Below are 16,444 nucleotides of genomic sequence, written 5' to 3'. Positions count from 1 at the left end.
AATATTACAAAATGCATCTGCACAAACCTTTTTGTGTAGGTCACCGAACTTTTGAGTTACATCCGTAACATAGAAGTTTTTAACTAGATACCAATTTCTAGTCCATGGCGGCAGAGAATATCTTGCAGGTGACTGAGAATTGCATTGGTGCCCCTTCTGACAGGGGGATCATTTTCATTCACAAAACTCCATAGCTTTGCTTTCTCTGACTTAAGAGTTTCCAAATCTTTAAAAAAGTCCATTCCTTTCCGTAAAATAACGGCTTCATCAACACCACTTAAATTTTCAACAACAAAGTTCAACAGCGGTGAATACAAAAGCTTGGAAACGCTCATCTCGTTATAAATTCACTTCAAAAATAATTTAAACCAACACACGCGAAGTACACGTGATGGTCAGGCGACGAGCGCTGAATAATAGTAAATAAAGTTCATTCAAGAAAAACTTGCCACACAGGTTTGCTTATAATCCAGGAGAGAGTTATTTTTTTTCTCTGCCTTGATATAATCCTTTGCAATAGGTTTGAATCCAAAATAGGTCTTTTCACCATGAACTCTGAATGAACACTGCTTTTAATAGTCTTTCATTGACCATTAAATTAGTAAATTCCTGTATGCAAAATTCTTCGAGAACCTCAGATTTCAGTTTTCAGTAAAGCGCTAGTTTTCAGAATTCAAAAAAATTAGGTAAACATTATGAGTCAGTTTACTTGAACGAATATTTTAGACATATGTTGCGCAAACTACGAAGCAATACCTATATATTTTCTTTTAATAAAAAAACAACTTTTTTTCAACTGAAAATAAGAAGTAACATTAAAACTTAAAACGAACAGAGATTACTACGTATATGAGGGGGTTTGCCCCCTCGTCAATGCCTCGCTCTTTACGCTATAGTTCAAATTTTTTTCAAATTCTTTAAGAATGAGCCTTGAATCACAAAGGCCGTTTAATTAGAATAAATAACTCTTTTGAAAGTACTAAAGATACTTTAGTGTAGAGAGCGAGGTATTGACGAGAAGGCGACCCCCTCATATGCGTAATAATTTCTGTTTTAATGTTGCTCCTTACTTTCAGTTCAAAAAACTTGTTTTTTCTATCTAATTTCTGATCGTTTTTTACATAATGCTGGGAAATCCACGCGCCCTTCATGGAAAATTCTCTTTCCCCATGAAAAATTCCTCCATGGAAAGATCCTCCCACGTAGCCCTTCCCCCGAACTCTCCAACCCCCGACCAGAAAAATCTCTCCTGAAAACGTCTGTAAACTTCCTAATAATCAATACTATATGTAAACGATGGGTAAAGTTCACAACTTGCAACCCTTCCCCCGGGAACTGTAGGGGATTAAGTCATTCTCAAAGACATTATTATTACAGTTTCTTACTTACAGTTTGTTACCACGAACTGTGTGATTTTCATCTTCGCTCTTTACTTCCACCAAGAAGGCTTGTTTAATTAGTAAAATTAAAGGATTTACTAATTTTGATATGGTATATCCAAAACAACTAGCTCATCAGAGATTTTTTGTTTTGTAGTTATTTCCTATTCATTTAATTAAATTGCCTTGACAAATACTGTCTTTAATAGTATCATTTCTCACCTCAAAAAATTGTTCTGCTTCTTTAATTTCTTGATTGATTCTATGAAATACAAAAACGCGTTGAGACTTCAATAGTGTCTGTAATTCTTTTGAAAATCGCCCGATTGACAGACACCGCAACATCGATATTGCTTTGGCTGAACTGAAAAAGAAAAAGTTGGTCACTGGCAAAAGCATAGGTTCCAGCTACAATCCTTGATAAGGAGGCAGTGTGGGTAGGCACAGCATTTTTCACGGAGACGGTTAAAAATATGAAATTAAATTTTCTGTCAACTATTTCAAATTTTAACAGAGGCAGGGCGAGTCCTTCAGACTTACTCTACTCTAGAAACCTACCTCTGTATGAGGATACGTATGCATATACGAAAGACTTTTAAGTAGGAATTTATTGTAGGGATTAAATAGAGGAAACTATGGTGAATATCGTCAACAAATTAGGATTTCAGGAGAAAGTGGTCTTGGAGAACCTCCTCTACGTAGATAACCACTAAAACATCACCCATTCTAAACTTATTTTTGTCAGACAGGTTTACAATTGGGATTGGGGTATCAGGAGAAGATATTACTAGTAGACTGGAAACAAAAAAAATGAACGACGTGTAAGACTCTTTGAAAAATGTTTGGAAGAGATTTTATTGACAAATTAAAGTTCAATTTCATCTACCATCTCCCCTATCCTTTCTGTAATTTTTATCGGCATACCAAATTCAACGGAATTGTTTAGAATCCCCTACGTTTCTGTGGTCTATTTGTGTTATAAGCCCAATCTTTTGTCCAGCTTTTCTGCCAGTAAGACTCTTCTGACCCAACTTGTCCTATGAGAATACCTATTCCAAGCGACAAATGTGTAAACCTTATAAATTTATTATTATTGTTGCTCGATCAGATCAAACCACGAAGTCCAGGTTAGAGATATTGAATTTGTAGACTACATAGTAGTGCTTGAGTCAAGCGAAAACGGCTTCAAGAGTTACGAGATGAGGTTATGGTAAAGGTGAACCATCCTAGCCTACGGATGAATGTAGAGAAAATCAAATGCCTGAAAATGAGTGATTCTCATCTGTCTATTGAATGCGCCAATCAAGATGTTGAGCAAGTTTTCCTATTCAAACACTTAGGAAGTGTCATTCAGAACACTGACTCAACAGTGACAGAAGCACTCATCAGAAAATGATAGGCAATTGGCATTTTCAGCAAACTACTTCAAGTGTGGAGATTACAGAAATTTTCTATGAACCGTGATCTACGTCTTTTTAACAAAAATGTAATGCCAATGCTGCGCTACGCTGCTAAAATATGGCACCTGAATCAAGAACAAGAGAAGAGAGCAGTTGCGTTTGAAAATTTGTGCCTTCTCTGAATATTGGGCATTCACTGGTTACAGGAGACGACAAACCAGTCCATCCATAGAATACGCGACAATCTCTGGAGACCAACATCCTCAGAGTTAAAAGGTAGAGGTATTTAGGAAACAACCATGAACGACCACAGACTCCCAAAATCTACTTTTCACTGGCAACCACCAGGAAACAGTAGCCAGGGAAGACCTAGGAATACACCGCGCCAGAAAAAACAGAGGGATCCACACAACCTGCACACTTCCGTTCAACCAAAATTTTGAGGCATCACTGCAGAAGAAAACCTGAGATTAGTAGCTCCTCCTTAATGCCCCGGATGGTTCAGGAGAAATATGCGGAACTAGGGTCTAAGTTAAGTGTTGACCACACTAGAAAAAATTGAAAAAGTGATACATAAAAAGAACTGATTGTAAAAAAAAAGCGATTTTTTTCAACTGAAAGCAAGGAGCAATATTAAAACTTAATACGAACAGAAATTTTTCGGTATTTGAGGGGGTCTGCCGGACCTCAGTCTCTCGCTCGTTACGCTAAAGTTTTACATTACACTTAAGGTTTTTAGGGATCACATACACGGAAAAATTCCTTTTCGTTTTAAATTTTAATGTTCCTCTTAGCTTTCAATTGAAAAAAATCTGTTTTTTTTTTTATTTAATTTCTGGTTGTTTTTTAAATCAAGCCGATGCCTAACCAAAAGCAGGTGTGAGTGCAGTAAGAGCAAACCAATTAAGGACACCTTTTTATAGAATCAAAATATTATCAATCCCATTTAGGATCAATCCCTCTTAGGATCAATCACTTTTAAGATAAAGCAACAATCCATTTAAAGATTTTCTTTATTTTTTTAAGTTTAATTTGGTAACACTTCTGCACAATGGCTCAGTTCAATGTCTGGCTCTTGTTTTGATTCTTAAAAGGACATGTCATGATTAGTTTTTATACGAGTTCAAAGTAAGACCATCTTGATAGTATTATGACTATAGAATAGCTTTAGAATTAGTATCATAGCTTGAAATTCACTCTTGTATAGAGAGAAATAATCGGATTTCCAGAGTTCATATTATGTTTTATTTGATCTCCATTTCAAGTAATACTAATGCATTTTTCTTACAATTTAAGACTGTATATTATCCGCTATTGGTATTATAGCTGGTGAGAGCAAAATGATGCTTGATAAATCAATCCAATATTTCTGTATGCTGTTCAGTTACTTCGCGGTTTTTAAAAATATTTAGTTTTACGCTTATGTTTTTAAGATAATTTTAATTGTGTACTGAAAGTTACTAATGTCACAACTGGTGTAAGACTATAAAAAGCTTCATAGATTCGTTCAGTGCTGTCAGGCTACATACTCACTTTTGACTCTTAAATCAATAATCCTGTTTTTTATACTTGACTTTTGTGTTTTCAGTAAAGCGCTAGTTTTATATAATCCTAAAAGCATAGGAAACATAATTAGTTGGTTTATTTGTACTAGTTATATTAATATATGTTAAATAGGCTGTAATGTAATAATTCTTTTCTGTTTCATGTTTCAACTTCGCTCTTTACTCTCCTCGGAAAAACTTTATTTTTTAAATTAATCTTTGTTCGTTTTTGATTAGAACTTAATGCAGAAACAATGTAGCCGTAATCTTTTTTATTTATACGGAAAATTGTATCATTATTAAGTATTTTAATGGCGCTCCTTAGTTTCAGTTGAAAACTTATTTTTAATATAATTTCTAATTACCACCAATCTAGAGGAGATAAGACATCTCTAGAAAATACTGCAAACAACCTAGGCAGCTACGAAAAACGTTCAGTCTATAACATAGAGTTCATTATCCTTGCTTCACAAAACAATACAATTTTTTTTCAGGAACGTTTGTTTTTCGATGAGCAAAAAGCTGTTTTTACTCGGCCGACTTCGCCTGAAAAAGCCATAATGAAGACAATGCTTTATAAATCATCTACTGACTAGCAGAAACAAGAAGGCTACCGGGAGGGGTTCTTGTGAACCTCCAGTTAAGGGTTCTGCAGCATAACTATTACAATGATACCTGTTATGTACTTCAGAGCTTTTCCACTTGAGAAGTGGCACCATAAGTTTTGTTTTCAATGCTATATCGCAGTTACGAATGTAAAATTGAAAAAAAAGCATAAATATAAAAGCAATAGCTTTCAAATGAGTCATTAAACATCACTTTTATAAGTTCTGCTAGCCCAATGGCCCCTGCTTTTCCACTTGAGACACGACACCAAAAGTGCCGTTTTTAGTGCCATTTGGAACTTGATGATGGTGGAATTTATATGAAAGACGTAAATATGTGCAATATCTTTTATATGAGCTATAAAAGATCTGTCAACGATGTTCTTGTAGCCTGCTAGTGCCACCCCTTGAGAAATAGCACAAAAAGTGCCATTTTAGTGCCATATGGCACTTGCAGATGGCAGAATTTATAAAAAGCACGTAGATAAAAGAAATAGAAAGCAATCTATGAGAAAGCTTTTGAGCCATTAGGAATCTCTCTATGATGTTCTGGTAGCCCTCTAGGCTTGTTTAAAAAAAAGAAAAAAAAAAAAACAAAAAATGGCAGACAGAACATTGCTACCGATGCAAAAAAGTGATTTTCCTTGTTGTTCAGGGAGGGGTACTGTAACTTCCTTGCACAAAGTTTTCGACCATGTTGATTCCATTGATACACTTTTCATTTTGTTCTACCGCCATTTTCGAGGGGTTTGAGGCTTTTTTCGAGATCACTATAAAGTTTGTTTTGCAATAAACTTTTACTTTTAAGAAGAACCGAAATAATAGTTAACATTCCTGAGTCGGTGTCAGATGAGAATTTTTTTCACTAGGCAGTTTTTCTCGAAACGCTTTTTTTAACTTTTTGTTACAATGGGCTGTGGTTCGCTCTTTACTAGGTTGCAGCTGCCGCTGCAACCATGAAAGCTTTAAAATAAAAATCAGAAACATTTTTCTACATTAAGAAGAAATGTATTAGAACTTATCCATGATACCTTGCCGGGACATGCTTTAAAAAATGGACCTAGAAAATGATTAAATAAAAAAAAAACAAGTTTCTTAAACTGAAACTAAGGAGCGACATTAAAACTTAAAACGAACAGAAATTATTACGTATATGAAAGGGGCTGTCCCCTCCTCAACGCCTCGCTCTTTACGCTAAAATTTGACTCTATCTCACCACTTTATTTTTTTAAACAATAAAACACTTTAGCGTAAAGAGCAGGGCGTTGAGGAGGGGACAGCGCTTGTCATATACGGAATAATTTCTGTTCGAATTAAGTTTTAATGTCGCTCTTTTTTTGTCAGTTGAAAAAACTAATTTTTTTATTTAATTTCTGAACGTTTTTGAATCAATGCAGCTTTGATTTTGGCTCACCGTACATGAATAATTAAAACGAAATTTGTAAATTAATTTTACTTTTTTTTCGCTAAATGGCTTTCTCGAAATTTAGTTCTGACGTAACTTACGAATTAACTTACGTTACGAACTTCTATATTCATATGTTTTTATTACATATATTAGGGAATTTGCCCCCTAGTCAATACCTCGCAATCTACGCTAAAATTCAAATTTTGTTAGAATCACAAACTCCTGAATCACAAAGGCCAGTTAATGAGAGTAGATGGTTCTTTTGAAAGTACTAAAAAGAACTTTGAAACAGTTCGTGGTAACGAACTGTAAGTAAGGAGCGACCCGGCTCAATGGTAAATTCAATGGTAAGGCGAGGTAAATTCGTGAAAATAAAGAAACTGCTTTAAAACTTATTCAAGGTGACAGTGAAGTTTTTGACGAAACTTATTCAGAAATAAAAAAGGCAAATTTTCTGTGGCTCGTAGTTTTTTATAATGAATTTTATATGTTTAAAATAAACAAAAAGAGCCAATTCTTTGATGTGCTAATTGACATCAAAAGTAATATTCTTAAGAATTTTGTTTATTATAGACCCGAGTCACTCCTTACTTACTAGGTCATTACTAAAACTGTTATATTGGACGGTTAATCAAAACTAGTACCAGGAATAAAAAAAAAAGATTTTACCGCATCTGAATCAGAATAAGCATCGGGAAAAATTTTAACGTTTCTTAAAATTTTGTAGATGGCGTTTGTGCAAAATTACATACCTAGAATCTTCGAAAGAAGCCTTGAGGAATTCCAAGGATCTCGTTGTAAGGTCTTCTATGCTATTATTATACTGCATCCGCAACTGAGTCCACTTTTCAGAACTTTCCAGTAGAAATGGGTTGTACTTTAAGGATGCAAAAATACTTATTATATGGTTATAAGTGGTTTCTAGGTCAGTTAGTTCAGGAGAATGATTATTCAACGTCTGCATTTCGTCACTAAAGAGCAAACCAAGATTGTTGAGAACCTGTTAGAACAAAGACTGAATCAGTACTTTTTTATATCTATTAATTTAAAAAAAAATTCCAAAAAATAAGTTTTTCAAAGAAGAGTAAAGAACTCCATTAAACCAGAATTGAGTAAAAATAAAATCAAATAATCTACCAAGCGTGAAACTACCACAAATCAGTATCGATATATAAATGAAACCCAAAACGAACAGAAAATACAAAAAAATAACCGAGTCAAACTCAAAACGAGCAGAAATGAACATGAGTTGGGTTCAAAACCCCTATGCCTTCCCAAGGCCAGAACATAATTTGCACTTTACTGACAAAAATATAAAGTTTTTACTTTTATAACTTTAACAAATCAAATAATATTAACATTTTGAGTACTAAATATCAGTATATGTATATTAAACTGATAATGCACATTCATTTGTATTTTTTTCAATAAAGTGCAAATTACTTTCTGACCTTGGGAAGGCATAGGGGTTTTGAGCCCAACTAATGTAAATTTTTGCTCGTTTTGAGTTTGACTCGGTTATTTATCGTAATTTCTGCTCGTTTTGGGTTTCATTTATTTATCGAAGCTGATTTATGGTCGTTTCACGCTTGGTAGATTATTTGATTTTATTTTTGCTCATTTTTGGCTCAATGAAGTTCTTTGCTATTCTTTGAAAAACTTATTTTGTGGAATTTTTTTTAATTAATTTCTGTTCGTTTTATATTAGACATAGTCTTTTCAGGGAAAATAAAAGTAATACTTAAATCTTTTTCGTTTTTTTAAGAATTTTAAGTTTGGCCTGCTATTTGTATGCCAGAGAAAAATTTTCAGTAATTTCTAACAGCATAGACCCATTTAAAAATCAGGACACAAATTGTAGTTTTTGACCCAGTTTCATACCTCCTCTAGTTGACCTGAAAGGGAAAACTTTATACCATTCTCAAAAAAAATCTGTTTACTTTCTTTGATAGCTTGGATACACTAAAGGCTATTTTGATTCGGTTAAATTTTAAGAGCAGAAGTAGCCCCGAAAGCTTGAACATAATACCCTCAGTCGTTCTTGGGATACTGCTGAGATGCCTTATTGGGAATTAGCATTAACACAGTGCATTTTGATTCAATCTTAAGGCAACATTTAGTTTTTAAACATAATGGGGAAATCGAAGGATGGGTCTGGGAGGGGGATTAGTTGCCCTCCAATCACTTTCGACTATATAAAATGGCATCAGCCCTTTCTATTTCCAATCGAATGAGCCCTTTTCAACGTTCCTACGACCACTCCTTCGATACGAAGTGCCTTGGTCTTAAAAAAGTAATACATTGTACTCACATCGATCTTTACTATAAAAATGTTAAGCCTTCTAATCACTTTCGACTATTAGAAAGGGCAGTAGCCCTTTTCATTTCCAATCCAATAAGCCCTTTTTGAGTTTCTACGACAACACTTTCTATAAACACCTTATATAACCCCAGGGCATAAATTACAACCCTTACCCTAAGGGCTGTGAGGGGGGGTTGTCATCCTCCAAGACCTAATTTCCAGAACTTTCAACTACATCAAACAAGATGGCTATCTTATAATTTTGATTGGATGTGTCTGGGGAAATGATGGGCGTGAGATGGGCGTTAGTGGCTCTCCAATCATTTTCAACTATTAAAAAAGGCACTAGCCCTTTTAATTTCCAATCAAATAAACGCTTTTGAAGTTTTTACGACAACACTTTCAATAAAAACCTTATATGCCCCGACGGCATAACTTAAAACCCTTGCCCTGAGGGCGTGGGGGGGGGGGGGTCATCCTCAAAGACCCAATTTCCAGAACTTTCAGCTACGTTGAACAAAATAGCTATCTGAAAATTTTGATTGGAATGGTGGAATGGTGGCTTGAGGGAATGGTGGGCGTGAGAGGGGGGTTAGTTACCCTCGAATCACTTTTGAATATTTATACTATGAATATATATATATATATATATATATATATATATATATATATATATATATATATATATATATATATATATATATATATATATATATATATATATATATATATATATATATATATATATATATATATATATTATATATATATATATATATATATATATATATATATATATATATATATATATATATATATATATATATATATATATATACCCTTTTGAAAATCTGGAAGATCTTAGTATCCTTTGATTTAGTTTAAACCTACTCAATCTCCTCTTAAAACTAAAACTTAATGCCATTCCTAAAAAACAAACTTCAACCTTCACTTTCGAATCGAATGAGCCCCCTCCAAAGTTCACACGATCATCCTTTCTATAAAAACTTAATTTGTTTACAATGGGCAAATTCCATAAGTTACAGCTTTTAAACCCTTGAGCTATAGCTATTTGATTTTCGGATTATTTCCAACAAAATGGCTGTCTAAAATTTTAATTGGATATATTTGGGTGGGAAAAGGTGTGAGGAGAGTGGGGAGATTGTTGCCCTTCGATCACTTTTGCCTATTAAAAAGGGCACTAGAACTTTATCGAATGAGCCTCCTCCAAATTTAATACGACCACACCTTCGATAAAAACCTTGCATATTAACAATAGTCAACTTGCATAGCCTACAGTCCTTGACCCGGGGGCTGTTTGGGGATTTGTCAACCCTGGAGGCATAGTTATGTGACTTTTGGGCTATTTTCAACAAAATGGCTATTTAGGAGTTTTGATCTTATGCATTTAAGTAAAGAGGGTGTCTGTGGGGGGATGAGGAGGGGGGGGGGGTAGTTGGCCTCCGATCCCTCTTGGATCTTAAAAAGGGCCCTACGGCTTCAGATATACAATCAAATGAGCCCCCTCTGAAGTTTAAACGACCATCTCTTTCATATAAAGTACCTCTGGAAAAAAATATAATAAATAAATAATAAAATATTGAAGTCTTATGGCTCTTTACTATAAACAATAGGTTCGCCTCTGACTATGCAAACTTTCTTATGTACCTATATCTTTGGATGTTTAACTCCAAACTAAAAAAAGATATGTACATATTTAAAATCACTGCTAACAGCTTATTTTTTTTATTAAATTATATCAAGATTTGGACTCTCATGTTTTTGTTATTTATAAGGACCGTTCTTCACTTACCATTTATTATCATGAACAGCTTGATTTATTTACTCCAGCCAAAACATATAGAAAATAAACTTGATCGAATACTGGAAAGGGACCAAATTTAAGGGAAGTAGGAAGTAAAACCCATATTTAATCCTGAATTGCAGCATAAACTCTTGGAAAATTACTTAACTATATTTCTGCTCATTTTGGTCTAGCACAGTTCTTTGCTTTTCTTTAAAAAACTTCTTTTGTGGAAGAAATTCTTTAAAAACTGATTTCTGTTCTTATTGATTAACGTAGTTTTTTTCATTGGTAAAGAAAAGAACATTTCAAACCTTTTCAGTTTCTTTGCATATGAATCCATATTTTGGCTTACTATTTATATGCAGGACAAATTTTTTAAACCAATTTCAATAGTATACACCCTTTTGAAAATCTACGCACACATTGAATCCTTTGCTTTAGTTTTAAGCCTCCTGAAAAAATTAGTTCAAGCGCCCCTAAAAAAGAAAACAACTTAATACTCTTCTTAAAAATGAACTGAAACTTTAAATTTTCAATCGAATAAGCCCCCTCCAAAGTTTACACGATCACCCCATCCACAAAAACTTATGTTAACAATGGACAACTTGCATAAGTTACAACACTTACTTTGGGGGTTGTACAGTTATTTTTAACCCTTGAGTTATGATTATTTTCCTTTTGGATTAATTTCAACAAATTAGCTGTCACAAAATTTTGTTCTTTACTTGCCGTTTATCACCTCCGAACGATTTGATTGTTTCTATGCTGTTTTCTTTAATTTCTGAGTTTAAGTTAGGCAATGATATTTTTGTAAGGTTTATTATGCACATTAAAGGAAAAAAATGAGCAATTCATTTATTGAAGAAAAACTCATCTGACGACAGTAAAGAGTGAAGTTGAAACAATAAAACGAACAAAAAGGCTTCGAGGACTACACAAAATTTGTCTAAAAAACTATCTCAAATAAACTGTTCGTGATTTTTTCCAATATTTGTAGAATTCTAATTCTAACGCTTTACTGGAAAATAAAAAAAAGTTTTTTTTTCAACAAAGACTAAGGGACAGTATTAAAATCTAAAGTTAACAGAAATTATTCTGTTTATAAGAAGATTTCTCCCCACTCAACAGCCCCTACGCTAAAGTATTTTAGTGCTTAAAAAGAGCTTTACAATTCAATGGACCTTGTTTTTCAGTAGCCCTTCTCATACAGGGAAGAATATCTGTTCGTTTTATGTTTTAATATTACTCCTTGCTCTAAGTTGAAAAACATTATTGTTTATATTTAATTGCATTCACAAATATATATATATATATATATATATATATATATATATATATATATATATATATATATATATATATATATATATATATATATATATATAATGCTCCAATCTCTTCAATCCGTCGAAATAGTGATCGGCATTCTTCTCTGCCTAATAACGGTTTTCGAAGATGGTTATCATTTTGCAGAAAAACCTCTGCTCTCCTAGCGCAATTTTTTAACTGAGGGAACAGAAGGAAGCTACTTGGGGCTAGATCTGGTAGGTAAGGTGGATGATCAGTCAATTCAGACTTAATTTCGTGGATTTTTGTCATGGCAACTACTAAAGTGTATGTGTAAAGTCCCCGATCAAATTGATAAAATAAACCTTGCTTGATTCGGTTCGCTTTGACCATTATATTTCTTAGAATTTAAAAATCCTCAACATTTTGTCTCTAGGACGAAATAACTAGGTCAGAAATTAAAAAAAAAATAATCAAAATGCTTTTTAGCCTAATTAAAGTAAAGCAACTTGTCGGATGATATAATTCATCATACTTTTGGTTTTCTTTTTTAAGGTTTTTGAATTATTGTGATCCCTTGTTAAAACATATACAAATATTTTTGCAATTATCCGTTTTTCACCCTTTCCGCTATTTAATGTCTTTTTATACTGAAGTCTATTCAAAGATATTTGATTACTACAGAAAGTCCGATTTCTACCAACGATTTCTAGTAAGCTTCAAATTTTTGGTTTTCTTTTTTAAGGTTTCGGAATTGTTCTAATCCCTTGTCAAAATATATACAAATATTTTCACAATTACCAGTTTTTTGCTCTTTAAGCACCTTAATGTGCTTCTCCATACATGAAAATCTTCAATTGTCCAAAATAAGTGTGACAAGTGTGACAACCTTATTGCAATACTGATGTATATAAAAATGACATCACTGACATAGTTTTTTTTTCCAAAATTAAGGCTCTTCAGGAATTTTTTTCAAACTTCTGACCTATCTAGATCTTTTTTTCAGATCAGAATATACGTGGATGCCCATTTTCCTGAAAAATATGAAGCCGTTTTCGAGAAAAAAAATATACGAAAATAAATAAATATACAATTTTGTCTCGTTTATAAAGATAGTATGTATATATATATATATATATATATATATATATATATATATATATATATATATATATATATATATATATATCATATATATATATATATATATATATATATATATATATATATATATATATATATATATATATATATATATATATATATATATATATATATATATATATATATATATATATATATATATATATAGAGAGAGAGAGAGAGAGAGAGAGAGAGAGTGCTGGAGGTGATATATCAACGGTGCTTAGTCCCCTATTTCCTTCTATATATGCTACTGAGTTTTGCTTTCTTAACATAACTCTTTTCCAAGCATAATTTTGAAATATGTCACTTACTTCAGAATACTCTATCAGCTCTTTAAGTACGCATGCCACGTTGGACGTTGCTTCAAAAAATGTATCTTCGTCAGTTGCCTCCCAAAGAAGTTCATTCTTCTTCAACACCTTATCAATACAAGATGATCGCCATATTCCCATAACATCCAAAATAGCCTTGTTTTGCTTCTGGGCTTCAGTGCTAAAATGAATTTGTAAGAAGATTTGGAACTTTTGCAAGAAAATGGATCGTATGTAAATTGGATTATTTCAAACAGTGAAAGTGAAATGAGAAAACCTGAATTCTGGAACTTCGAATACAGATTTAGTTCGTAAAAGAAATTAACCAACGGATTTTCTAAAGCTTAAGATTAGAATATTTGTAGGTTTAAACACAAAAATAGATACACTCTTGAAGGAACAGCGCACATGCCTTGTACTATAAGTAATAGCCTTTTTAACGCTGGTACTCCACAGACTCAGTGTTCTTCTCTTGGTTCTCAAAAAAATTTTTTTTTAATTGTTTGAAAAAATTTGTAATGTTAAACTAAGTAAACCAAATTTATTAATTTATTCTGCTTATTAGGATCATATACAACTAAGTAAGTTTACGTGTGTTCATTAGGCATATGTTTTATAATAGTAACAGGCTTTGTTTAATGATTCTCCCATTTTATCAGTCTTCTCAATTGTAGCAGCCTCAAAAGCTGACTCCTCCAAAGCTTCATGGTTTTGGTCTGTTTTTTCAATCATCTTTATATAATTTAAAATATAATATAATAATCATATAATATATAATTTGCCAGTCTCTGGGGTCTTAATTAATCTGACTTTAAACCCAATGAAAAATACCTTCTAGATTCTGTCATCGTTGTAGCTATGGATGCAACCTAGTGAAGAAAGAACCGCAGACACTAGAGACCAAAAGTTGAAAGAGGAATCAAGTAAAAAGGAATCACCATTTGAAGCTGAATGCTAACCATTATTCCGGCTAGTCTTAATACTTACTTACAACTTAGTTCCTCTGTGGCCATCTGTGCCACAGAGGGTCTGACATAGCTTTGGTAGACACTTTGCATGGTTGCTGCGGCTAGAATACCCTACCGATGGAGTGATAGTGACGTAACTGCACTTTAGAGATCCTGGTTAACAGTGCAGCTTAGTGTATTTCTCGATTTTCCTCTCCGCCAACGCCCACATGGCTACCATTACTGCAATTGGCGTGGGATCCTTGACTCCTCCATTGAGAGGACGTGTCCAGGATACCTCATTTTTCCTTATACTTCACTTAAGAAGTAATCGCCTGCCCAATTCTCTGGTAGATCTCAATAGTGCTGGCTTTTGTCTCCAGCCAGCATTTAAAATGTGCCTCAAGCATATATTTTCGAGCTCTGTTAACCTGTTCTCTATCAACTTTCCAGCACTTGTTAGAATCTAACAGAAATTTTAATTTTAAAGTTTTAAGGGAAAAGAGCAATTCTTCAATCTCAAAACTGGTTTGAGTTCAATGAAAAAAGACTTTGCTATACTTATTCTTCTCTTAATCTACTTTTGTATTTCACTTTTTGATTTTTCTTTTTTTTTTTTTTTGAGCTAGAGATAGATCCTGAAGCCCCTTAAGAATGCTTTCGGATCAAAATAAAAACTCTACCCTGGGAATCACCATGGTTCCAAATATCATGTAGGAGAGTTGTTGCCCGATGTAGTTTCATTATCTGGAGCATAGTATAATTAAGAAATAAAAGATCCAAGTATAATTCCCCTTGAGCCAGTGTGCTCTAAGAAAATTTAAAACAAAATTATAACTAGTCCTTTCAAAATGTATTTGCTATTCAGTCCGTCTGTGTGCTGCAGGTGCTGCAGCTAAGATACAAAAGAATGTTGGAGAGTTTGTTAGGATGGTTGTTAATAATGTCTCTTTAAGTCCAGAAAGAACTGCAATTCTTAAGGAATTTCAAGAGGACTATAAACCGCCTCGAACAAATTGCTTAAACTTGCAGATACGAGATGGCTTAATGTTCACCAGTGTATTGTAAGACTTCCTGATCTGTGGAGTGCTTTCCAATATTTTTTTTTTTGCTAGCTTAAGTAGAAGGGTACTGCAGACAAAATCCTTCTAGAAATGAAAAATATGTTTATAAAAGCGTTTTTGCTCTTCCTTAAGTATGCTCTCAACAACATCAACTAGTTTGACACCTTGTTCTAATCAGCAAAGATTATCTTGGGAGATTTGTAGTCTAAGTGCAAAAAGTTCATCCAGACTCTTTGAAGCAAATTTATCCAAGAAAAGTGTCTCAGAAGCTGTAAACAGATCAATCTGTCAAACCAAAGTAATTTCTGATCGTTAAAATGCGTCTTTTTGGAGATGAGTTTTCAAAATATTTTGTGACATCAATGCAGAGTGATTAAAAGCCTCCTGAAGATGTTAGCGCTTTCCGAGAAAGGTGTTTAGGTTTCTATATTACTGCAGCGACAGATACGTTGAAGCGATTTATGCAGGGTGATCCTTTTTTGAAGTTCCTTCAGTTTTTAAATGTCAAGATGTCCTTAGGAACTGAAGAAACAAGTATTCCATCAATAGGAGTTGTAGTGAACCGATTTCCAAGTCTCAGGCCAACACTCACAGACATTGGTTTCCAGTGATGCTCCAGGCTGTCATACGCTTTTAGTGACTCAGAAAAGGAATATTTGAGCAAAATTACCACAGATTTGATGAGGAGAAAAATACACGGAACGAGAAACTTCACCGACGAAAGGGTTTAAACTTTGCCGACGAGAGCGTTATCCCTACCACGGTCGAACGTAGACTTAGAAAATACTTTTCTTGGATTAGTAAGGCCAAGACATAATAGTTGAGCAGGTTAAAGATTGAAAATATTGAAGCCTCCCTGGTCATAAGATTATGATTAAGAACAAAAGACACCGTGTGCTACAAATATGTCCCTACAGACATCAAGATAAGGCTCTATCATTCCCTAAAACTCTATTTAACCCTTCTAATCCCCTGATCAAGAAGACAAGTCCGAAAGCGAAGATGAAGAAAACCAGTGTATAAGAACTATTTTTTTTTTCCTTATGCACATGAGGTAAAATTTTGATGGTAAGGTATAAGACACTGTCTTTTCAAATGCTGTCAACCACTTTTAAAAGACAGACAACTTGCAGCCAAAAAGTTTCATTCTGTTTTTTAATTATGTTTGGATTTTTCTTTCCTTTGTTTTTACCCTGCTTTTGCTTCCCTTGGTGAATTAGATACAAAATTTCATTATTATTACT

At 33.5% G+C, this 16,444-nt stretch overlaps 2 protein-coding genes across 2 annotated transcripts in view; one reads left to right on the top strand and one right to left on the bottom strand.

Moving 5' to 3' along the window:
- The window catches only part of LOC148955020 (dynein axonemal heavy chain 10-like), a 146,527-nt gene extending 133,174 nt beyond the window's left edge, over window positions 1-13,353 (bottom strand). The window contains exons 1-3 of the mRNA XM_089099722.1: window positions 13,190-13,353; window positions 7,089-7,336; window positions 1,602-1,743 (exon numbers count right to left, since the gene is read on the bottom strand). Coding sequence (XP_088955848.1) covers window positions 1,602-1,743; window positions 7,089-7,336; window positions 13,190-13,330 — 531 coding nt within the window. The 5' untranslated portion in view covers window positions 13,331-13,353. The remainder of the gene's footprint in view (window positions 1-1,601; window positions 1,744-7,088; window positions 7,337-13,189) is intronic.
- Window positions 1-16,444, top strand: part of Liprin-beta (liprin-beta 1) — a 622,086-nt gene that overhangs the window by 464,757 nt on the left and 140,885 nt on the right. The window lies entirely within an intron of this gene.

Source organism: Artemia sp. Qi Xiang Cuo, chromosome 2 (assembly GCF_049724085.1).
Source record: "Artemia sp. Qi Xiang Cuo chromosome 2, ASM4972408v1, whole genome shotgun sequence".
Lineage (NCBI taxonomy): Eukaryota > Metazoa > Arthropoda > Branchiopoda > Anostraca > Artemiidae > Artemia > Artemia sp. Qi Xiang Cuo.
Note: the sequence above shows the minus strand (reverse complement) of the source record. Positions and strands in the feature narration are given on the sequence as shown.